The sequence below is a fragment of the Rhyacophila brunnea genome, unplaced genomic scaffold (genome assembly GCF_057557595.1).
Source record: "Rhyacophila brunnea isolate RB1 unplaced genomic scaffold, BYU_Rbru_1.0 scaffold_18, whole genome shotgun sequence".
Taxonomy (NCBI): domain Eukaryota; kingdom Metazoa; phylum Arthropoda; class Insecta; order Trichoptera; family Rhyacophilidae; genus Rhyacophila; species Rhyacophila brunnea.
Window position 1 is genome coordinate 11,439,163 of NW_028232837.1, and position 26,328 is coordinate 11,465,490.

Sequence of the window (26,328 nt, forward strand, 5' to 3'; positions counted from 1 at the left end):
CCTGTATTTTTAGATAGGTATTGTTAACACTTATGTGTTATCGTAAATGCTTTAATTTTATAATTTGACATGTTCATTATATTAAGTATGTAAAAAATAATAATAATTACAATTTTTTTATAATAATACAATTTTACGTGATTAGTATTCATCCGGGGGCTCTGGGTTGGATCCGTGCTAGGTCAAAATATGTTTATGTGATTTTATCAAAACCTGGCTGTTTGATTGTTTTACCTCTACTATTCCATTAAGTAGGTGCTGTCATTGGGCCTAGTATGTTAGGCGTAGTATGTTGTAGTGGTAAAAATAATAAGAACAACTTAATCGGTAAAGCTCAACGTCGAAATCGTGTTGGATGTGGGTTTTTGCCTATTTAGGAAAAAAATCTATGTTATTTTTTAATGTGTTTCTGAGATTGTTTCAGATTATAAATTATATGATAAAAGTTTAAAAAAAGAGAAAATAATGCCAGTTACCATGGGACAAGGCTTCGAAGCCAGATTCGATTGATTACTATAAAATGCAATAATTGATGCGAGTGCGCGCCGAGTGTCCTCAAATATTACCAACATTGAATGCACGTTTCGTTTACTTGCCAAACATTGCAAATGTTCCATTAAAGTGGACGAAATCGGCAGCATATTGCGTTATATTTAATTTGATTAATGTTGATATAAAGTTTTTTTTTAAATGTCATGTCATATCGATTGAATATTTTTTCCGTAGTCAGTACATAGGTACTTAATATAATATTTTAAAAAAGAATATCGCTATATTTTTTCTATATTCAGCCGACATGCGTGTTTTACAATAACATGTAAATTTATATGCAGTTAATAACTAATATCATTTTAATCTCGGCCTGCGATCAATTCTATTCTTTTTTCAAAAGTGAGAGTGCTAAATGGTCGATAGATAAACGATCTTTGCGATGATAAAACAGTTTACTGTGAACGAAAATTAATAAACAATAATGATTATTTATGCCTAGAAATCGAGCAGACAGCTAAACCTGTATCATACGAAGATACACAAACGAGTTAAGTAAGAGTAGAAATATCTATGGTTATTTATCAAGGTTAGTTAATTTCTAATGTCTAATCGATATTTCAATTTTTAAATAAATTAGGAAAGCAATTTATGTACCGTAATTCTGTAGAATAGTTTTCTAATATTACTAAGTATTGTTGCATTTCTTTGTTCAATGAAATTAAATACTTGTTTATCACAATATTATACTAATATTATACATCTGTGGCGTGTGGTCCATAGATGCTGTAGATACTGAGCATGCCCAGAAATAATCGATTAAGTACTATTGAATAAATTTATGTATTTATTCACCAATGCTTTGGTAAATTTAATTTAACTATAATACCTCTAATAGTTCGATATTCGTAAAATAAGGTGGGTACCTATATATAATGCCTACGATGGTCAAGCGCTTTAAGCGTCGACTTAAAATGTCGTGGGTACCAGGTTCGAGTCCTGGGTCTGGCAATTATACATATTATTTTTCAATTTGTGTTTGGAGTCTGAGTAATATGGACCTAATTGGTTGAGTATGACGTGGCTAATATCCATTCCTCGTAAAAACCAAATCTGTTAATACACCTTCCACTCTTTGGGGGGCCATATGATTGTCTAAGGATCGAACATGGTGAAGTAGTAGTAGTGTACTTACCTGTATAATGTATGTTTTCAACAGCTCTCCTACAAGCGAAAGTCACCGCACGCCTCAACTTTTTGTTATATTTTTTGGGAGCTATGTCTGAACTGAATTTTGTAGGACAAAAATGTATGTCATTTATGATGTACTGTCTATTTTCTCTAGCCCTGACGCTCAAAATGGCTGAGAAGTAACGCGTCAGCTTATAATGTAGGGGATTCCGTATCTGGCAAATACACATTTTGTTTTTCAATGTGTGTTTAAACGCCGAGTATGGACCGAATTGGTTGAGCAAGTAGCTAACAACTATTTTTAGTAGAAAAAAATCTGTTAATACAACCCTATGGGGATTAATATGATTCTCTTACGATAATATTGTAATGTATGTCATTTTGATGTTGAATCCGAGACTCATGACTATATAAGTGGTCAAGTTATCGCTCATCGCGGCCACACATAAAGTAGAAATAATAATATAACATTTTTTTACTCTAATATGTACTCCATTACATTATAATATATTGTAGAGTTAAATATATTCAGTAAACATCTGTGCACTGTCCTATCGACATAATATATCGTTTGTGAAAGCCCTGTAAAACAATTTGCATTAATACGATAAATTCTTAAATTATTGTAATATTATACCAACTTAGATTCACATAATTCATTTATAGGATACTAGGCATGTTGGCACTCCATTTCTAATTTGTTCCTAATAGTCGAGGGAGAGAGACTCCAAACGATATGAAACATTCCAGTCACTAAGAAACAAAGAGTGGTTGGAAAATACTAAATTAAAGCACTGAACAGCTGACATTATTCAACAAAGCCATTGTATGCATATTATTACTTTCAGACGTGTTGTACCTACATTTTACATCGTGTACTCTATTCAAATTTGTGAGGTGTAGAATTTCTTCCACAATGAATCATATTAATGATATTAACTTTTCCTTTTATGCATACGTGTTTGCCATTAAATGAACCAGTTTCTGTCGAGGGTACACACCGGAAGTAGCGGGAAAATTTAAATTACTTTATTGATTCGAATTCGACTATTATTATTAAAGAGGTAAAGGTTATCTATGGTTATTTATTAAAGACTATTTTTCTGAAAGATATTCAAGAAAACCTAATTTTGAGTAGATTAGAGCTTTTTATATTAAACCAAAAAAAAATACAAACGGTTTTAGTAACTAAGGACCAAATGCAAAGATTTTAACATAAATAAGATATTTTAAACTCAGTTTTTGAGAAATGCGCATCTTTTTTAATTTTAAATATAATTGAATGATTTTACGACTAGTTTTATCTCTTAGGAGCCCCTCTTAAAAAATTCTGACGAATTGGTTGCGTCATTTGCGCCAAAGGAACGCCCCACTGTACTTATAATACTAATCGCATTGTAAAAAATGAATACGCATCTAATTCTTGAGCTTTTAATGAAATGAGCACGTCCCGTGCTTTTAGAAAGTTTGCACTGATTGTAGAAAAATGTATACTTACTCAAAAACTAAAAATGTTTGAACAGGGTTTGTAATAAATTTCGTGATTTCTAGTTTAGACCATTTGCTATAAATATTCTGGCGAAACAGCAACTGGTAAAAAACGGCACTCTATTTTGATTATCCGTATATGGGTAGATATTGCCTTTTTATGTCGTTCTCTAATGGCTAATTATTCTTCTTCTTCGGCCATATCCGCCCTTCAGTCGGAGCATATGGATACCATGAGGCGCCTCCAAGAATCCCTGTTGCTCGCCAGTCTTATTGCATCGTTCCATTTCAAACAAGCATCCCGTAGTTCCGCTGTATACACTCTATAGATAGTATTTGGCGGCCTTCCAGGACGCCGGAATCCGGTTGGCTTGAAGAACAGGCAAGCCAGGTTGAAATTCTCTTCTGGCATCCGCAGCACGTAGCCGAGCCAGGTAAAACGTCCCCTCTTCACTCCTAGCGTGATGAGAGGCTAATTATCATGTATAATGGACGTGGTGAAACCATCGTTTCCGCAACCAAGATTTCTCCCGTGTTTCTAATAGACTAGATTGAAGGCAGTCCCTAGTATCTAAGCTCATTCATTTGTTCACTACTCCGTTGATGATCTTTCTCTGAAGGTTGTTCACTACAAGTTTCTCCAATTTATTTGATTTGATTCGTGACAAGAAACAATATGTCCAAAAAAATATAGAATGCGTCGTAGACATATTGTTGACAACCGTTCAAAATGCTGCTAAATTCTGACAGCATTAACTTATTTTCTCTTAATTCATTGTTACAATAATTAAAATTATTTGAGCCATCAATTAAAAAGTGTGCGACAGAAATAAATAAAAAACTGTTGTGGTTCATTCAATTTCTCACCAAGAAAAAGTAATATTATACTTTCATCAGTTCGGTGCAGCACATCCCAGCATCACTCAGTTCTTGGAGCGCTTGAGTTGTAATAACGAAAGTGGTCGGTCGGTAATTTCGTTTTCTACTTCTGTCTTGTTACCGACTGAGACCCGCCATTATCGCCGTAGGTAACATTATTATTATTTATTGTACGCTGTGTGTGTAATTTAAATTGAATGAACTGACTTTCGCGACTCGCTCTCTTGGCAAAACGAATGCAAATTATTATAATTACGTATTTAATATAATATTATGTGTTTATTACAATATATAATATTTTCGCATTAAAGTGACAATTTCCTAAAGAAAGTTTGCTTGCATGTAGGATACCTACGTTAAAAACCCGAAGTAAGGTTTACAAAACAGAAGGGATACCTATTCTAAATAGTTAACATCGTCATACGTATCCGTTATTTTTATTGCTCCAAAATAACACGAATATCACTCGCTATCACTGTTAGCACAGTTAATACATTTAACTCGACTCTAATAGAATACAATTAGAATCAAGTAAGACGTTTTAACTGCTTCACTCAACGAAATTTGATGGCTCGCGATTAACGCGACTATGGACGACCGTGTTATAAAATATCACACCTGCGCATCTATTCTATACACAAAGCTGCTATTGGCCTGTATCTGCGGCTATCGAGGGTAGTTTATCATGTGTATGTATATTGAGGTATTATAATTGTTACAATAAGTTATCCGTCAAATCTGTCTATCTCGCTCTAAAAGTGAACACATCCAAATAATTGTAACCATACATTGCCGACTCAAAAAGATGGCGGTGAACCATACCATTGTAACAATAAATTATAATATCTCAATGCACATAATATATCGTCACTATTCTGGCAGAAGACACTAATTCAAAAATGACATATTGAGTATAAAAGACATACCAAAATCTATTTCAAACTTTACCGTCTGGAAACCTTGTTAATAAATAAACAGTCTTTATTTTAAAGTCATACTTTTTACGATTACTTAATAAACTCACATGATAGACTATTTCAAACATTTTAACAACTTCAATGTCAAATTACTCAAAATTAGTATTCTCCAGTTAGTGTGTTCTGCCAGAACAGAGACGATATGATAAACTACCATTGATAGCCACTGACAACGGCCAATAGCAGCCTTGTGTATTGAATAGGAATAGATGCGCTGATATTTAACTTCCTTGGATAATTAACTTCCTGAATACGACATTTATAATTTTTAGTCGATTTTGGAGTTAATTGATATGTTAGAATAACTCAGCAGGAATTCTAAATCTCGAGATTGATAATATATTTCATAATAATGCTATATTCTGTTTGTGAACAAAAAAGAACTTTAAAGAAAAAATCCAAATATAAAATTAATACTATCCACTGAAGGTACATAATTGACAGAATCTTAATTTTAATTCTAATTGATTAACTCTTTAAATATTCAATTTTGAGTAATCCAATATGCGCACTTACTAATGACAAATAATGTACAATGACACAATACCTACCTACAGTTATGTTCTCGTTTATATACTTAACAAATTATTACAATAGCATAACGTAAAAAACCTTATTACTAAGTTAAGAAATAAGTCTAAGTAATGTTGGATGTTTCAAATACTGTCTTAGTTACAATTAATAGATACTCACTGTTAATACATTTAGCAAGCCAATTAAAATGTCATTACTTATAAACAATGGAAATAGAGTGACGAGTAGAATCTAAAATAAAATTAGTTCATGAGAAATGTCACTAAACAATATTAAATAAATATTATTAAGGCATAATTCATAACGCCCACGATAGCCGAGCGGGTAACGCGTCGGCCTATAATAATGCCTATGTCGGCCTATAGTAATAAAATTAGCATGTTGTTTTTAAATGTATGTTTGGACTCATAGTACGGACTTAATTGGTTGGGCAAGTGGCTAATATCCATTTACCGTATAAGCATTTTTTTAAAAAATAAAACGTTCACTCTGTGAGGCACATATCCACCGTTCTTTGTAGTATTGACTTGTGTGACTCTGATAATTATCTTAGAAATCCAGAGAATCCGTTGTTTGTTGTCCTGAGGTGCAAAACTAATTGGGAGGGCAATAAATGTGTACAATCAAATCGCTTTGAATATTTATATTTTCCACTTACGTGAGAGTCTCTTTGTTTTACAACTTTAAAATTTTGTTTTACTCATAGTATTAGCCTGTATTATTAACACTTATTTATGTTATGTTGTGAACGCTTTAAATTTGTCATTTGTCATGATCATTATATTATATTATATAAAATAAGTTAATTTGAATAATTTCAACATCTTAGAATCGAATATGGTAAAAAAATAAATTATCCATAATAGGTAAATTGAATGCAGCGCTCGAAATGGAATATTTTACGAACAGGAGCGCTTGATAATTTTCCAAAAAATTATAATATTATATCTAATTAAATCTTATGTAGGTGCCTATTTTTTATAAAAAAATAGTTTGTTAGATTTTTTATAATTTGGCCTACCGAGCTCAGGTGGTCATTTTAATTTAATGTAGTATACCTTTCAGATGCAGATATTGGTTAAACATAAATACCTACTTAGTGGGTAAGTTCCTTACCATATCCTTACCACATATATGTGTATAAAATTACGGATTGAATAAATTAATGGGTTGACAATAGAGGTCAGCTGGTCATTAAGGCAGTATAAACTGTCAAAATAAACATATTTTGCTATATTCATTAGACCATGGTTTCCCAGTGGGTCGCGAGCAAATATTGAGTGGGCCCTCGCCACTGTATACATGAAAAAATAATACTTTTATTATTGAAAACCAAGTGCAGCCTAATATTAACGTACTGTCTGAAATTTCCAGTCATTTATCACTGATAACAAATAACTTTGACGACTATTTTGGGGAAGAGATGAAAAAGTTTGATTCGTTGCGTTGGATTTGTAACCCATTTCAAGACGTCTTACCAACTAGTATTTCAACAAAAGCAAGTGAAGAACTCATTGATTTATCAGAAGATACGTCACTGAAAAATAGTTTCAATCGTAAACAGTTAACGAAATTCTGGCTCTCAGTTGCTGATAATTATCCTTGTCTGTTCGATGAAGCTCCTCTCCTCCTCTTTACTACCTCATATCTATGTGAGGTCAGATTTTCGGCTATGGTTAACATTAAAACTAAATACAGAAATAAATTGGATATATCAAACTCACTGCAATTAAAAGTAACTAAAGTTGAAGTTGATGCTAAAACTGTAATGAAGAAAAATAAGAAACAAATACATCCTTTTCCATTGAAATAACTTTGTAAAAAAACCTTGCAGGTGTAGGTATTTAAGTAATATTTTTTTTTATTTAAGTTGTGTTTCTTATTTCAACAGTTTTTCATTCATATTGGTAACACATATAAAAAATATTTTTTTTATTTCAATTAGAACAAATAAGACAGCATTAAATAGTTCCACGACTCACCACTAGGGAATCTGAGCATTGCCAATATTTATGCCCTCTTTTCTCTAAGACAGCTAAGAAGTGGGTCCCAAGATTGGAAATTTTTGTTAGATGGGTCGGAGCCCAGTCAACTTTGGGAACCACTGCATTAGACATTATTGATACACGAAAAAGTCTCACAAAACCTTTTAAAATTTCATTGATGTTTCAACCTAATATACCGACGAAATACAGCAGTGTTTAGATGTTAACATAGTAACAAAACAACAGGTGCTAACATAATATAATTGTCAAAAAATGATAATCGCTAGAGAGGTGCATTCATTAAAATAAGTAATGATAATGAAATTAGTGATTCTATTACGGCCTTGTTTTAGGTTGCTTTGTGATTCACATTTTTATTCAAATATTTATTTAAATTCCGAACTCATTTATTCAAAAGTTCACAATTTTAATTATAAATTGGCCTATTATACAAACTAGTGGCCAAATCTAGCATACTAATTGTGCACTTAAAAAAGTGAAGGCCATATGAAATTTTTAAACGCATTTTTCATATTTTCTAATAAATATTTTACTAGATCATCTTAGGCATTCCGCACATGTCACTACATTATATACATATATTATAATGTAGTCCATTTTCATTGTGATAAGTATTATTTTTTCTTCAATAGTGCATAAACAAAATATTTAATAATGCACCTCGGAGAAAATACTTGTTAGAATTAGTTCGCATACGTAACATAGATAAGAGTGCTCACCTGAACTCGTATTGCCAAACCCTAATTATCCTACAACCAGGCAGTGAAATTGTTGCGGCTGGATCGATGTGGCTTATGGCAAGCACATTTCAATACCGCCCATATATTAAAGTGTATTGCCAAAACCTACGTATCCACCAGCACGTCGCTGTAGTTTTTGGCGTAAACATTTCGACGCTGCTCATATGAGCATATTTCCGAGTCATTTCATTAATATCATACTGTTACTGGTTATATTATTTCTATTGAGATATATTATTCCATTGGATTTTTGAGATAAATCAGTTTTTAAACTGTGTTCAAATTTATACTTAAATCAAAATTTGATAGATTCTGTACATTTTGTTAAACATTTCAGAAATTGTGGGTTATAACAATTTACGCCAGCAAGAGCTATTCTAAATAGTCAATACGGTAACCCGTTTCCGCTATTTTTATTGATTCAAAATAACACGGATATCACTCGGAGCAATTCCATGAATAAAGCGGTTATCTACAATAATTGTTAGCAAAATTTATAAGTACGTCTGACTTAATTTCAAATGTATCACATTAGATTAACTGTGTTACTCAACAACATTTGACAGGTCGCGGTTAACGCGGTTATGGATGGCCGTATTAAAAATATCACGTCTGACAGTTAACTTCTTGGGATAGGTAATTAAGTGTCTGCATGATACCTGTCATATTTATCACTTTTGGAATTAAGTAATATGAATAGCTTCGCGTGGGTGATGATTCCGTAAGCTTATAGTGCATAGGCCATTACCTTTTCATTGGTGATGTGATCGTGTAGAATACAGACACATCTCGAAAGCCTCCAGTCTTCTTATTGTCTATTCTTATAACGTTCAGGTTTCGACTCTGTAGCATCTGATTGCCCTATATTGAGTATGCATAGCTAAATCTCGTATTTATAGTGCTTCTTGTGATCTTAATACTGATCTTAATCTCATGGTCTAGGCTCCAGTCTTCGTGTAAATTAATTTTAAATAGTGAAAACGCAAGATAAGTATATAAATGGATATAAATATCATGATGCCAATATTCCACAGTATATAATATGTTCTCAACTTGTTTCTATAACTACATACTCATTCGTACCAGCTTTGCCCTAGTGACTAGCTTTCTCAAAATGGTATCATGGATAACTAGCATAACTGGACGTAAATCTGGTACAGTATCGAAAGCCATTTACTTAGTAAGGTATTTACCTTATATATTATTTTCTTACTGTTTAGCTATAGAGTTTGCGAGGAATCGTAGATTGAAACGAGATGTATACTAGAAAAGTGAAAACATCAGTTAATCAATTGAACTGGAATGTAGGTATATGATATGATTTCTTTATATTATATACTTAGTTGAAATAATGAATTATTGTTTTGTTTGAGTGAAACCATTTACTGATTAAATAAAATTTAAATGGAAGTCTATAAGAAACTACTAGAGTCAAGTTCAATAAAGATCTATACATTAAAAGTAAGTTTTTGGCTGTCTATAAGTTTGTTTGGGCATAACCTGATAACTGCTTTTTTGGTGATTTTATGTTAAGAGTAAAAATTGGTTCATTATAGCATTATCTTACATTTGGTAATAACCTCATTTGAAAATTCTAAAAACTTTACCTTACAAACACAGCGGTTAGTTGGTGAAACACCTTATCATATTTTGATCACTGATAAGTAAGATTATTTTCCTAATTAGTGGAATAATTGAAAATATAATTATTGTCATATTCTTCTTTCTTTATTTATTTTAAAATGTTTTCTCAATATTAGACAAAAAATTGAACCGAGATTTATGTGGGCATTACAAAGTTTAAAATTGCTCTCCTGTAAATGTAACATTTTACAGTTAACAGGTTATGCCCAAGCAGCAAAGAAGTATATTTTATATATGACTAATTCATATGCGAGAAGCAAATTCAATTTAAACTAAATGATCATTTAATTTTAAAATAATCTTGATTGCAAAATGATGTCATCTTACAATTTATGTCTAAATCTACGAGTTGAACCCTGTAATCTTTTTACCCTAAATTAGCAGTTAAATCTTATTGTTAAATTGTTACAAACCGACAAAAACAAGTCAAATTACATATTGTATTAAATTTATAATACTATGTTAAAACACAATATTTGAATTACTCGCTTCCTTAAAATCGTTTAAATAAATTTGTCAAAATTTATCGCGACCACCACACGAGTATTTTTTTTTTAAATATACGCGCCTAATTATGGTAAAGTATTGCAACTCTAAAAATATAATTGTTCCTATATTTTATAATATTTATTTTTCTACCGAAAATGTCGCCATTATTTTAAATCTGCATAGACAAACGTGTCGATAACTCGAACGATGTCGACCACACTAGAACAATTATTACCTTTTGTATAATATAAAAAACGAATGTAAAATTATATATGAATAATTAAAGTAGGTAATGGAATTTACGTAATTTTTCCATTTAGACTATTTGCCATAAATAATCTGGTTAAAATATCACGGAACGTTATTTTCACTATCCCTTAAAAAACATATTCTGATTTTCTCAGAGCAGAATGAAGGGTTATCCACAGTAATTAGGCTTCAGCAGGTCAACTTTTTTTTTGTTTCGTCTTATTTGAAAACTATAATAAGTCTATACTAAGTTTCTCCAATTTCTCTAGTTTATAATAAGAAAAATCAAAATGAGTCTTAGGCATATTGTTGATAACCGTTAAAAATTGTGCCAACTTATAATAGCAATATTTTTTTGTGTTGTTTATTGTAACGACAATTAGAGTTGTTTGATCGATCAATTAAAACTGTGCTATAGAAATAAATAAATAAAGGTTGTGACTAATCCAATTTCACAGCAAGAGAAATTAAATAATATACTTTCACGGTGCATATCCCAGCACCATTCCAAATCTACGGTGGAGCCACATCCTCTGGGAATGTCCTAAAACGTGTACGGAAAGGGAAAAGCTGCTCAAGTCGATTCAACCAGATGTTGGGTCCATCAGACCATCCAACTTGGTCACCACAAAGGCTAATTTTGTTGCATTTTGCCAATTTGACGATTTCTGCACTAAGATTGTTCGGCAGTTTTGTATTATAGATATCATATCATAAATTGTCAGGTGTTCGAATTTAGAATTAGAAAAAGTATGAAATGATATGTCAAATGTAAGCAAGTGGTGCCCTCATTCAGCGGACAACTTTATACTGGTGGAACTATTGCTTTGTTACATCATACAATTTTTAATTTTGCCTCTACGTGGTCCACTCTCACATGGGTACTTTTAACTTAACGTCATGTAAATTCAGTCAAAGAACATTCGAGTATATGGTGACCTCAGTCATGGGTAACTGATGCTGTATCCAAACATAGGGTTCCGTGATACGCCCGATTATGACCGGATGTGGTTTGGTGTGGCCATTAACATCGATGTTTCTGGAGTGTTCCAGACCCGAAATCCCTCCCGTCTTGTTCACACATCTGCCATAAATAAATATTTCTAAAACATATTTAAAAACTTGTCACAGAACATGACTAGTGTTTTCTCATAAAAGATCTTAAAAAGAAAGTCAATATCAAACAGAGGAATCTATAAAAAGCATTTCACATTACGATATGAAATCCGCGAGTTCGACATTGATCTTGTCGGTTGCGACTGACTTACAGCCCCGGGCTATAAGTCGTATGTGAAGTATCCGTAAGTTACGATCATTTTGTTACTGTATATTATTTATATGTATGATTTCCATGCAGTCAGCACTTTGACCTCAAATTTATACTAAGCGGATTGAGTTAAATGAACTTGTATATTGAATTAATGTTGCCCAACTTAATTGTTAATAAATCGGAAATTTTCTTTTAGATTGAGTCATGGATTACAATATTCCACGTCATTTACTAAGAGTTGCTGTAATTTTGTGTATTTTTATTAATTAACGAGATACAATTTTTATATGTGAGTAGTACATATTGTGACAATTAGGGATTCCAATCCCGGGATCCCGAGCTATTTTCGATACCTATGAATCCCGGGATTGATAAACATAATCCCGGGATTTCGGAATTGATTTTTTTATCAATTTTTATGGAACATAAAATAAAAGCAAAAATATAACAGAAAAAATACTTATAATAAAAAATAACTACATTAGAAATAAATTGAGTTTGAGTGAAGTTTGATTTATACCCATGTGTAGGTAAGTTGCCGATTTATTTTATTTTTTCACATAAATTATTAAAAATGAGAAAGGTTGAAAAAACAATGCTTCGCACTTTTAACAAAGTAATTCCACCATGATCTCATACGTTTTACGGCAGTTTCATATTTGGCTGACTAATTAGATTTATGAAGCGGAAAGGCCATAATTACGCTATGATTATTTGCTTTACTATTTTAAATCTCGCTAATCCATTCGATTAGTCTTTATTATCAGAAACAGCAATCTCATATTAAATTCACATTATTATTTATATTAGAATATTATTTACTCCATTAAACTTATGTATTTCCAAGATTGAACGTATACAATATTACTAAAATAGTATAAATTATACTAGATTTATTTTTGACCGATTTTATCAATGTTATTTGTGAATATAAAAATTTTATATTAACAATCGAAAAAAATGCCTAAAATTGTAATCCCGGGATCAGAATTTTGGCTCGGGATTGGATTCCCTAGTGACAATGCATTTTATCATATTATTTTTACAAAAAATACTGTCTTTTTGATCATTAAATTAATGCCAATAGAAAGATGTATTTTTTTCCTATTCTACAAAAAAAAAAATGAACATTGTAAAGCCATTACACATTAAATAAAGTACCATAAATATAGTTCAAAAAGTTTGTTTCGGCTCTCCAAGAAAATGGTTAATTTGACATATTACAGTGTACTTCTGGGGGTGCGACAGAATCATGTATGTAAAAATCTATTGGGTGAATCTGAAATCATAGTGGTGTATCATAGTAGAAGTGTAAAGTTCTCATCAAATAAACAGAGTATATGCTTCATAACTATGCACTCGCCTCTATGATGAAAATGATGTAATATATTCTAAACATATATTTTTACATATATTATCTATTTATTTATTACTACATATTAATACAACTGAATATCTTCTTCTTCTTCTTCGATGGTGCTACAGCTCAAGTCGAGCCCTGGCCTCTTCTTACGGGATATTGCATGCGTACCACTGTATCCTGATAGTGTCGCATAGCCTCTCCTACTCAATTCATATCTCCACCTCCACGTGGTGAACCCTGGAAGCCTGAGCAACTACACCTATGATCAGGTAGTCAACCCTGGTGGAAGGTGTGGTCAGGATTATCGGAGAAGGAAGAAATGGCCCTCCAAAAAGGGGGTTGAGCATGGGGTTAACAACCCCACCTTGTAAAAATCCAACTGTTACGAATCCTCAACTGAATATCATTTGATCGAATTTTATGCGAGGTAATCAGGAAAATAGGCGTATCAGTGTAGTAAAGTTATAAAACGTATACTCTAATAGACGTCAGTTAACGTAATCAGTAACCCATTGCATCTATTCTATACACAAGGCGGCTATCGACGATAGTTTATCATATTTATGTATTGAATTATTATAATTGTTACAATTAGTTAGCGGTGTATGCTGTATATCTCGCTTCTAAAGTTGACACAGCCAAGAGAGGTGCTAGCACTTTTTGACAGTTCGGACGGTTAACTTATTGTACTAATTAACCACCTCAATACATGAATATGATAAAATATCCTCGACAGCCACCTATCGCCGCCTTTTGTATATAATATAAGCGCAGAAGACCATTTCTTGCGTAAATTTTATACATTTAGGCTCATGGCCTCCACATCCTGAAGCGGGCTCCCAGGCTAGGATATTTGATGGGCCCCCTACCTATCGCTAAAGATAAAGGCGGTGTGACGCTCTACAGCAGCGGTTTCCAAATGGTGTACGCGGTAAAATTAATGTGTACCCATATTTAGTGTTTTTTGTATATTTGAATTCATCTATTTGAATTATGGAGTTATCGAGTCTCGATACACAATTAAAAATTGTACGGTACAACCACAAAATTTTAAATAATAATAATATTGAAGATAAATAGCGACTTTTTTTTACTACTCGAGAGAATTTGGGATGTGTGTTTAAATCATTTATCTGGTCGATTCGCCACGCCGGGCCCTTCCTGAGCCCGGGCCCTCAGGCTAGAGCCCTGTCAGCCCCCGCCCCTTTGTGGGGGCTATGTTTAGGCTACATCTCTATAAACTAGTATAAACAAAGGTTTTTTTTTTAATACTAATCGATGTAAAATATTTATAATTTAATGTATCTTATTAGTTAATAAACATTTTTAATGTGATGATATCAATGCAGCAAATACTTTGACCTACTACTTTGAGTACTTATTTATTTAGTTATTCGTAATATAACAATCTTACTCAAGGATTGATATTATGAAATAACAAAAAATCAATATCTTGAAATAACAAAAATTGTTTTTGGCCGTTAACAATAAATAATTATTCTAGTAAAGTTGCACAATCGTAATAAATGCAGCAGGAACAATAAAATTATATAAAAATCATTATTAACTGAGTGAACATATGAATAATTCATAAATATGTTCGCCAGACGTGCATCAAAATTCGTTCTATAAAAAAGAAAAGAAAAATTTTACGATCAGTGATTTTAATTGGCAAGTAATCATTAATGGTTATATCATATTTTTTTTATTATTATTTTCAGTTTTAATTAGCTGTATTCTAAAAGGAAATTTTAGACGTTGAGTAATGATTTTTAAGATGATTTTAAAAGTGAGACAGGTAAGTAGGCAGGCTACTTACCTGTCTCAAAATATTGGCGACTTTATTGGAATTAACTCTAATTTGAGACTTCATAAAAGTCAACATTTAATAAGTAATAAGATAATTAGTCATTCAATGTGACTTGTCTGATTTCTAAATACTACCAGCGCCACAGAACAGATTAATAATTAATATAAATTAGCTAGAAAATACCCCAATACGCTAGATTTTGAAACAGGGTTTTGAACGTGCTAAAATGAAGTACACATTATAGACGTGCAATAGTGTATGTTGAAACATTCAAATAAACCAACAGGTATTGAATGAGAGTCAGTGCATAAGCTGAGAGCAGTTGTTGTCAGAGCGAAGGATAAGCTTAGAATGACTTATTCTTGACATGTGTTTAAGTTTATCCCTTATTCTTCCACAGTCGAGATCAAATGCCTGTTAGGTACTCTACATCCGTTAGGTATTTCATTTCCCATTAATTCTGTGTTCCCTGACCAATGCCTTATAAAATTACATAATTATAATATGTCTCTATTTTTTTTTAAAATTTTAACGAATAAATAGATAAGTAAATTGAAAATGATTAGCAAGACGTGCAAGATGTACAATATAGGTAAATAATTCTACAATGGTACTATGGGTACGAGAAAGAATTATTTGCGACATTAAGATAGGTGTTGTAGCTAACGATACACCCGCGATACTGTAGAGTGATTCTACTGCATTTACGTTAAAAATCAAGCCATATTTTCGCTAATTAATACCTCCGACCCATCGTAATATGCTAATATAATATCACTGTAGCCTTAGAGTTAGAATCCACACGCATACACCGTAAGATGCTGCAAAAACGCGGCAATTTCTGGAAATTTGTACTAACTTGCGGTGAATATGGTAAATTACCGCAAGCTGCATCGTATTTACGGTAACTCGCGATACGTGTGTTGATCGACGCTTTTCTTTTGCTGACTGATAAACAATAAAATACTAATTGTTGGTAGGTGCCAACGAACATTGTGGTAAAACAACTCTCTAATATTATATATTATATGAATTTAATATACGTAGAAAAAAATAGTCTTTACATTTGTGATCGATACATTTTAGGTTTAGAGAAAACTGCCATCAATCATTTTTACGTAACACACAAATTAAAAGGGTCCAGTTATGAGATAATTATCTATGGCAATATTATTTCAAAATTTAATGCAGTTAACGAAATGTGTTTTTGAAAATGTAACTGTCTAAATTTATAGCCCTACTAATTAAATAAATTCACTAATCACATGCGTCCGTGATTTAATTTCATTACTACCTATTGGTTAATCGTAAGTCAGGAAATTAATTTGAAAATAGAACAGTCATAAAATTTGTTTTCAATAGTTTTTCAATATAATTTTGATTTCTTTCGTCTATTAAAATAAACATATTATAAGAACTATTTACTGACCAAATAATATATAACTTTACATACCTAAATAATGTATTCTGTTCATTGAACCAATGGACATCATTAAACAGTTTGTCATGAAATACTCAAGGTGGTGAAGAAGTGAAGGTTAGTCTGAGGCTTGAATGATAATAATTATTGTCCGGAAATACTATGCACATAATAATATTATGCAGTTGCAGTTGGACATGTAGAATCGAAAATAGATGGCCGTATAGTATTGAGATTAAATTCATGTCGATATAAAACATTTAAAAATACGTAATAAATGCCACCGGAATACAAGGGAAAGACAGAAGAAAATAGGTAGGTAAGTAAGTTATAAATACAGTTTTTATATGAAATTCTAAATGAGTTAAAAGTAGGTGAGCAAGTAGATGCTTGTAAGAAGTATCAAGTCGTAGTTATCAATATCAAAAATACAATTGTAACATTACCATCTGCAATGCTCCATGCGTTATTTTTTTAATCTCAATGCTGTACGGTCATCTATACGGTAAGAAAACTTACGGTGAACTATGCTATAGCGAAGAACTCTATTCCTTTACTGATGCAAATGACGCAATCGATTCGCCAGAAAAATTAGAAAGGGGCATTGAAACAGTTCAAATCCGTTGTAAAAGTGTGTGTGCATTATTGCCTAAAGCATAACAAAATAATAATATAACACCAAAGAGAATCTCGAATCTAACCAATAATCATAATTATTTTTAATACGTATTCATGAATGTTATTTCCTAGACACATTATTATAATTTTCATATGCGTATGTTCGTTTTGGTATTTTAATATTTCAATTTTTGTATAAAAATAGCCTGTTTACGACAAAGTATGTAACGTAATATTTTATAAAAAAAGTTAGGGGTGCCTAAAAATTAGTCAGGGCCTCACGTCTGTACTAATTATATATAATTGTATATTATTGAAAATATATTATATGTATTTAAAATATAGCATCTTTGGGGCTGTGTGCACTCATTCGGTCTATTTTCCTTGCCAATGCTGGGTATCGTGAGTATTTTTTTAAATTACGGCAGGCTTGTTTTGCGTCCTGGTTTAGGTTCAAGTGGGATCCGGGACAGAGGTTTATTTTCCAGGATGATCCAATTATTTCACGTGGCATTGATTCACCAACGACATAGCAGGAATAAAATTATGCTTATTTCACCTGCCAATTTGTTTTACTAATTAAACTACAGAATAATAAGTAAAAACATATTTAATTTACAAAAATCTATTAATAATAATTATTAAAAACTATATAGTACTTATTAAATTTCTTTTTTTATTTTTCATTATTAAACTATGCCACTACAAAATAATAATTGGTTCATTAAATCGACCGATAATCAAAACGTAATGATTCGTTTTACCAATGCCCACTATGAGATCAAAATTCTTTAAATTACATACGATTTTATAATATATCGTAACAGTTGGAAATTGAAACGTGAGCATTTATTTTCTCCAGTAAAACTGAACCAATTGAACGAGTTTTCTTTACTGATAGTTTAAAAGCGATATAAATACTGAAACGAATTATATAACTTACATAACATTATTATCGTATTGTAAATTTTATTGTAATGTGAAAAAATAATGAAAATGGCGAAAATGTAAATAGCGTGTATATTCATTGAGATTTTGAAGGACAGGCAGTAAGCATTCATAAATTTTATTTACTTACCCAATTTGCATGAAAATTATTTTCAAGTTAACCATGAGGAAGCCGACATAAACTTGTCTTATCATTTGATTCAAATAGTATCATGCCTTAATCTGAATGAACTACATTATCCATACAAGAGTGTTGGATCAATTTTTTGCTGTGTTATAGCAAATACATTTTAGTATATACATATATACCTATCTGTATGTAGCGCATGAGTGAAAGCATATATTACTGTCTGGGAGAGAGCGAGACAGAGAAGAGACGTATTAAAAGGAGTAAGATGAGAAAAAAATCGACAAATAAACTGACACGTAAATAAAGGAATCGTTTAGTTTATAATCGGGTCGTGAAACAGAAACAAGTGCCTAATAGGATACTTTCATAGATGCTTACAGTGTATTACTAGCAAATCGAAGATTTACAGAAAATATTGAACGACATTACAATTAATTTTTGACACATTGATAGAAAGGTGTATGGTGTCAGATGGAAACATTATTTTAAAGATGATATAGGTATAACACCTACGGTGGCCGCGCGGCTTAAACGTTGGACTATAATGCCGTGGGTCTCAGGTTCGAATCCTGGGTTTGGCAAGTACACAAATTGTTTTTCAATTTGTGTCTGTCAGGGTATGGACCTAATAGGTTGAGCAAGTAGCTGACATTCATTTCTCGTAAAAAAAAAAACAAAATCTGTTAATATAAACCTCTACTCTGTGGAGGCCCATATGATCCTATAAGGATCGGACATGGTCGAAAGAAAGAATAGGTATCTATGAAAGTGTCAAAACATATAAGAATATACTCGATTCAGATTGAAGAAATTTCGGAAGTGGATAAATCGAAAGTGAAATTGTTAAAAAATCAACAAAGTGGCGTTTAGATGAGAAATTAGTGTGTTACCCAATACAATGCATTATGAATAAAAACATAGAAATAATATTGTGATATTGAAGAACCATTCGCTAAGCATCGCCGCTTGATAAATGAATGAGTTCGGGTAATATTCAAGAATGTTGACAGGTGACACTGCCGCCTGGTAATCTGTCTATTTTTCTCACAATTAGTTGTAAACAATAATAGATTTATGTAATTTTTATTGACAACATTTTTCGATGACATTTTTTTTATTCCAATAAACAATATAGGATATATCATCACATATTCGGGAGCACAGGGTAGATAACATAGCCAAATGAAGATCTCGAATTTTGAAACTTTTCTAGTTCCGGATGTAATGAATGCCAATTTAATACTGCCAGCACAGTCATATTCCGGAAGTGAAATAGTAAAAGTCTCAATTATCTATGGACTAAATAATATGTCGCATAAACAAGAACTAAATTCTATCATGAGATTTGTCGTTATGCAGTAAGACTACATGTAAAAACTTGAGCTACTAACTTTAATTGTCTCTAAAAGAAATTCAATTTCAGTAAACGGGTAAAAATAATATAAAGGAATGAAATTAACAAGTCAAAACTCTCAATTAAGATAAGTACTGAAATAGATAAAATTCGAAATCTTGTCTGCTATAAAAAGTGGATAATAAAATTTAGTCTTGTAATGGAAGCTTTGCTAATTAAAATGAAACACAATATATACTACTTATTTTACTTAGTTTAATAGTAATCTAAACCGGTTTCGTTCGCTTCAATGGGATATCGTCATCTGATACAAAATATACAATACTGCCACCTGTCAACATTTTTGCCGATGCGCTTAATAATACTGTTTATTATTAGTAAAGCGATATAGGGAAACAATATTCATAGATTTGAATACCTATATATGCTGGTAGATATCTATTTAGATAAAGCCGGTGTGTTTTACGCGTGTAAGTGTTTGAGTAAAATGAATATACGTGACAGAGCGATTAAATGCAGTGCAAATGAGAGCTAACGTGGGTTTTATATTAATTATGCGACCGAGCAACAAAGACGCAAAATCATGCATATTTATGTCAGAAAGAGATAGCTTAAATATTACACACGCAGTGACGGACATCCATATAGATAAATTTTGAAGGCAAAATTATTTAATTTAGATTAAATTTGGTCTCTAACATAAATTTAATCGTATTTCAGGTTGCATAAATGAATACTTATTAATATTTCAACCTAATTCAAGATATGAGGAATTTAACAAATCATCTCGAATTTGTAAGGTAATTATTAATTATAATCAGTTATTTACGACTTATTTACTATACTATTAACCATTACAATTAATTTAGCATTTGCAATATAATAAGTATGTCTGATTTTTTTATATTAAGGCTATACCTCAGTTGAGACATGGTCTAAAAAGATCGTGGCTAGGCGATGCGCGGATTGCAGGTCGCGGGTGCAAATGACGCATGCCGAACGAAATATAATTTGTCATATAAATCCAACATGCGTCCATTTAATGTTCTGTTAATTTTCTATTAGTAACAATAATAATATATTCATTTTCAACTTTTCTCTTTCAAGTAAATGGGTAACATTTTTAGTCATCTTTACACGATTTAAGAATTAATACCCCCGTCGTCATCACGACACAAATTGACGTATTCACGCTTCGACGTTTCGCTCTCCGATTGCCAGCGAGTCCAAAATTTCGTCGCGACTATAGTTGAAAATTATTTGCCACGATGCCACGAATTACACCCACGATGCCCGCGTGGCTTAAGGGGGGACATGCTCGTCGAAGGTCAAAATTGAGTTTTTATTGTATTTTCAAACCATGATCCTGGACACTCCTTAAACGTTGTAGATAATCTATTTATATAATTTTGAAGCCTTATTATCCTTTATAGTTATTTTAAACATTTGATGACTGCATGAAGTATTTTTGTTACATAAAATAGTATTCTTTTAAACCTCTCGCTCTAATGTTTTAGAATATAGTCATATTTCGGTACAAAACTGTGCAGTGGTGTTAAGATTTTTTACATTTATTAATTTTTAAACGCATTTATAAAACCATTAGTATAATTTATTACGAGATAATTTTTGTAAAATATTCACGATAAAAAATTATTTTGATAATCTCTGTGATCCCAAATTTGACAAGAATTAGGCATTTTATTATTCAAAAAATCGGCAAGATTAACACATTTGAAGATGATTCTAAAGATATTTATTATAAACTATGTTTTTGACCATTCAAATGTGATAAACATCTTATGAATAATGATTGCTTTATAAGAATTATTGACTTAAGAATAAGGTAGTGTTTTTTTGAAATACGCCATTTCTTTTGTCATTCCCTAGTAGTTAAGCTACAACATACGGCCGTAGCCATAAAACGACAAACTATAATTAAAGTAAGGAGTAAAATTATGTTAACGCGCGTGTTTGAACATGTACCTAACCGAATTTTTTTTTTTTTTTTTTTAAACGGTACATGTTCAAATACGCGCGTCAATATCATTTTACTCTCTACTTCAATTATAGTTTGTCAATTTATGGCTACGGCCGTATGTTGTAGCTTAACCACTAGGGAATGACAAAAGAAATGGCGTATTTCAAAAAAACACTACCTTATTCTTAGGTCAATAATTATTATAAAGCAATCATTATTCATAAGATGTTTATCACACTTGAATGGTCAAAGACATAGCTTATAATAAATATCTTTAGAATCATCTTGAAATGTGTTAATCTTGCCGATTTTTTGAATAATAAAATGCCTAATTATTGTCAAATTTGGGATCACAGAGATTATCAATATAATTTTTTATCGTGAATATTTTACAAAAATTATCTCGTAATAAATTATGCTAATGGTTTTATAAATGCGTTTAAAAATTAATAAATGTAAAAAATCTTAACACCACTGCACAGTTATGTACCGAAATATGACTATATTCTAAAACATTAGAGCGAGAGGTTTAAAAGAATACTATTTTATGTAACAAAAATACTTCATGCAGTCATCAAATGTTTAAAATAACTATAAAGGATAATAAGGCTTCAAAATTATATAAATAGATCATCTACAACGTTTAAGGAGTGTCCAGGATCATGGTTTGAATATACAATAAAAACTCAATTTTGACCTTCGACGAGCATGTCCCCCCTTAAGCGCCGTTCTATAATGTCGAGGGTCCCAGGTTCGAATCATGGGTCTGGCAAGTACACATATTGTTTTTCAATTTGTGTATGAGTCAGAGTATGGACCTAATAGGTTGAGCATGTGGCTGACATTCATTTCTCGTAAAAATAAAATCTGTTAATACAAACTTTCTCTCCTTGGAGGCCCATATGATCCTATTAGGATCGGACATGGTCGAAAGAAAAAAAAAAGTGTTGAAAATTTTTGTGATGATTTTGTTACCAATAAGGAAGTTGCAAGACGACATAACCATATTCTTCTTCGTAGTGATAAATATAATTTACTTTCAATTGTATTGCATGAAAGTATGGACGAAGCATCTAGAAAATAAAATGACACTCACTTTGTGTCGGGTCTGCCGGATGGCGAAATTCATATTTTAATATCGGTATCCTACGCTCAAATGAATATTCTGCTTGCAAGCGGTCTGGCGACACCGCTGGGTCTGCCCATACAAGATTTCTGACTGTCACGTTTCGACTCCACCGTTATTATTGTGTTACAAAATGCCAATGTGCCTAGTTAAAAATTGTAAAAAAAATCTACTAAACACTCCAAGAAAGATGGGATATCACTTTTCACGTGTTAGTATTATTTATTATTTATAAAATGCCATTTTAAGATATTGATGAATGTTTATTCAATGCAATTGAATGACAGAAACCATTGGACAGTCGCCTGTGATGCGCTGGGTTCAGTTGCGTTTAATCTCCGAGAAGTCGTAAGTAACCGAGAATCTGTTTCTAACGCAATGAGTCATGACACTAATACGCCATTACAATAAAGGTTATATTACTATAAATTCTCGAAGCTTGTATCGCATAATGGAAATGGATACGTCATATGATCACGTGACATCTACCTATACATCTGTGAATGACTTTCATGCACAATTTCTCGTGCGCGCCGGTATGAAGTGAGTTGTCCATTTAATATGTCATTGCTATACGTGTACACAGAAAGAGATTCATATAAATGGTACAACTCGTATATGATTAGGAGATATAATTTCGTTAAAAATGGCTCCAAGAAAAGTTATGATGATTTTTGCGTTATAAAAAGCTTACTAATTGTTTGGAGATGAATGTCTGGATAGAACAGGTTGTAAAATTTCTGGATTGGTGCCATATGCGAGTAATATGCATTGAATTCGTTTTGACAGTAACAAAGTAGGATGACATTAAATTATTATTGAGAATATGAAAAATACCGCCACTAAGCTGAATGAGAATGTCCTCCACATTCTTATTTTGTTACAAATTATCTGCAAATTTCTTATGTGTACCGAATTACGTATTAATATTTATTTTCGGCTATCCGAAAAATCTTTAAATTGACACACACTTGTTTATTTAATTTAATAAAACGCATTTTTTTGTAGTACTTATTTCACTTTTAATAAATAGATTAGGACCGGTTTCGTCCGCCTCAGAGGGACATTTTCAACTTGTTGAAAGTACTACAAAAAATTGCGTTTTATTAAATTAAAACAACAATACGATGCAGTTCCACCATGAATTGACAGTTAACAAAATAAAAGAAATTAATTGACACACACGTCTACTAAGAATAAGAACAGTTTCACGAAATCAACTTTTTTGAAACAGTACTGGTGTTAGGTACGTGGAGGTCGTGGCAGGTTTGAGGCTTCCTTATGAAAATTTTGCCTGTGCGATAAATTGCTATATTACAATGGGAATGTGTATTACAATAAAATAAGTTATGTTGTCAGAATTTTTATGTATCGATTATTTCTAACAAAGTGACCGCATTGTCTGCTCTATAAAAGAACCACTACTGCTCTCGTCATCCTTTATAGTGTGCCACCCCTTTGCAACGTATGACCTGCCTGTCCTTACCGAAAGTCACTGCAATATGAATCATACAGATAATAACAGAGTAAAACCAGGAAAAAGTAGAATAGACAAAACTATTTTCTACAGAAGAGGAATATAGACTACTGCATTAATGATGCGTACATAATGAATTAATTTTGATGATAATATGTCTTTTTTTGACATACTTACCTAGTCGAGACGATATAAGTTTTATTACTACACAACATCATGTATGACTAGTTTTATTTTATTTTTCTGGACAAATTTTATTTTCATTATTCAATTCATATTTTAAACACACTATGTTATTTTAAACTAATATTATGTTCAATTTGGTATCAGATTAAATAAATGCAAGCGATGTGGGTGACTTTTACTTTTAATATAGCTTCAATCAGCAATTTGATTTATACGTATTTGTAAAATTAATGTGGAATCATATTTTTTGATTTAGACATACTTATACGAGACGTAGGTATATTTTATTTCCATCATTATTGCTATCATGTATGTAAACAATTATGAAAAAAATCAGGCCAACTATAAACCGACGATTGATTTGGAATAATTGCTAGAAAATTTAAATCTATAATAAGAAAGTGATTATTATTATATTAAAAATAAATGTTAAAAAAACTCTAAAACACAGAAGACACTAATTCGAAAAAATGACATATTGAGTTAGTTATACCAAAATGTTCCTTATTTCAAACTTTACCGTCTGGAAACCTTCTTAATAAATAAACAGTCTTTTACTTAATAAACTCACATGAGAGACCATTTCAAACATTTTAACAACTTCAAAGTCAAATTACTCAAAACTAGTATTCTCCAGTTAGTGTGTTCTGCCAGAACAGAGACGACATAATATTCTTTCACACTATATCTTTCATTCTAAATGTCATGTTGTGAACGCCTTGAATTACTAATTTGTTAGATATTCTTTATTCTTATCTTATAAGATATCGATCCGTTTATAATTTCATGCGAATTAATTATAACAACTATGCTATGTGAGGTGCTTCAAATTCCGTCAATGAAAGGTATGTATCCAGGTTTGTAATTAAATAAAGGTAATGCTATTAATAATATGATAATAGATGGCAATATTATAAAATATTATATTTTCATTGCTAGTAATAATTATCATAATTATATTCTTAAATGTCGTGTGTGTAGATAAATTTAGTATTTAATAATAAAAAAAATATAATATTATTAATAATTCATTATTATTTAAATTAAAATAACTCACCAAATAAAAACAGCAAAACTGTCAATAGTCTGTTTCTCCCCATTTTTGCGATATGTAATTAATTTTTCACCTCCTCGTAATAAAAAAAACTCACTTAAACAACCATAAAATAATATAAAAAAAAACAAACTCAATTTTCACCAGGATGTCATTTGTTTTCAAAGAAACAAAAACATTCTTATTTTAAAATTATTTACGCGAATGTTGTCGCGAAGTCACCGGCGCGAAATAATGTTGACCAACGACAATATTGTTATTATTATAATGTTTTTGTCTATTGTCTGGTTAATTGTTATGACGAATTCGTTGCGCTTATGATCACTCGAAGCGTGTCGTTTGTACCTCTTCGTTCAACTTCTCGTCTTGTACTGTTGAGATGGCTGGAAATGTGTCTACTGACAGTAGGTAGGCGAGGCGTGGATTTTCCGCCGTTCTAGTATAGTAAGTATATAGCATTATTATTTTGATAGAATGTTAACAAGGCATTTATTTAGGTTTATAATTGTCCATGCGTTGAGCTCTCTGTTTCATTATTACGATACAATTTGATTAATAATATTGTACTAGCGTGTAAGTAAATTCTTTTACGAAATTATAAGAATTTATTTATTTATTTTTTAAAAATTAAATAGGTAGTCAATTAATGAATCAATTAATTCAATTTGTTAGTATGTTTAATGCCTTTCTGTAGCTCGTGAAGATGAACGAGTAAATTAATTGATCAATGAAAGTTATTTTGCATTTAGATTAATTTGTTACAAGATTCATACTTAATTTGTGTTTCATATTATATTTTTATATAAAAAAACGAATAAAATTATTCAGAGTAGATGTGCAGATGAAAAGTCTTTTCTGAAATTGCAAATAATAATTTGTAAATTTAATAAGTAACCACAGGAAAA

At 31.4% G+C, this 26,328-nt stretch overlaps 1 protein-coding gene across 1 annotated transcript in view; it reads right to left on the bottom strand.

Annotated features, from left to right (window-relative positions):
* Nucleotides 1–25,798, bottom strand: part of LOC147073203 (uncharacterized) — a 107,043-nt gene extending 81,245 nt beyond the window's left edge. Inside the window, exon 1 of the mRNA XM_085945532.1 lies at nt 25,427–25,798. Coding sequence (XP_085801658.1) covers nt 25,427–25,469 — 43 coding nt within the window. The 5' untranslated portion in view covers nt 25,470–25,798. The remainder of the gene's footprint in view (nt 1–25,426) is intronic.
* Between the last annotated feature and the right edge of the window lie 530 nt (nt 25,799–26,328).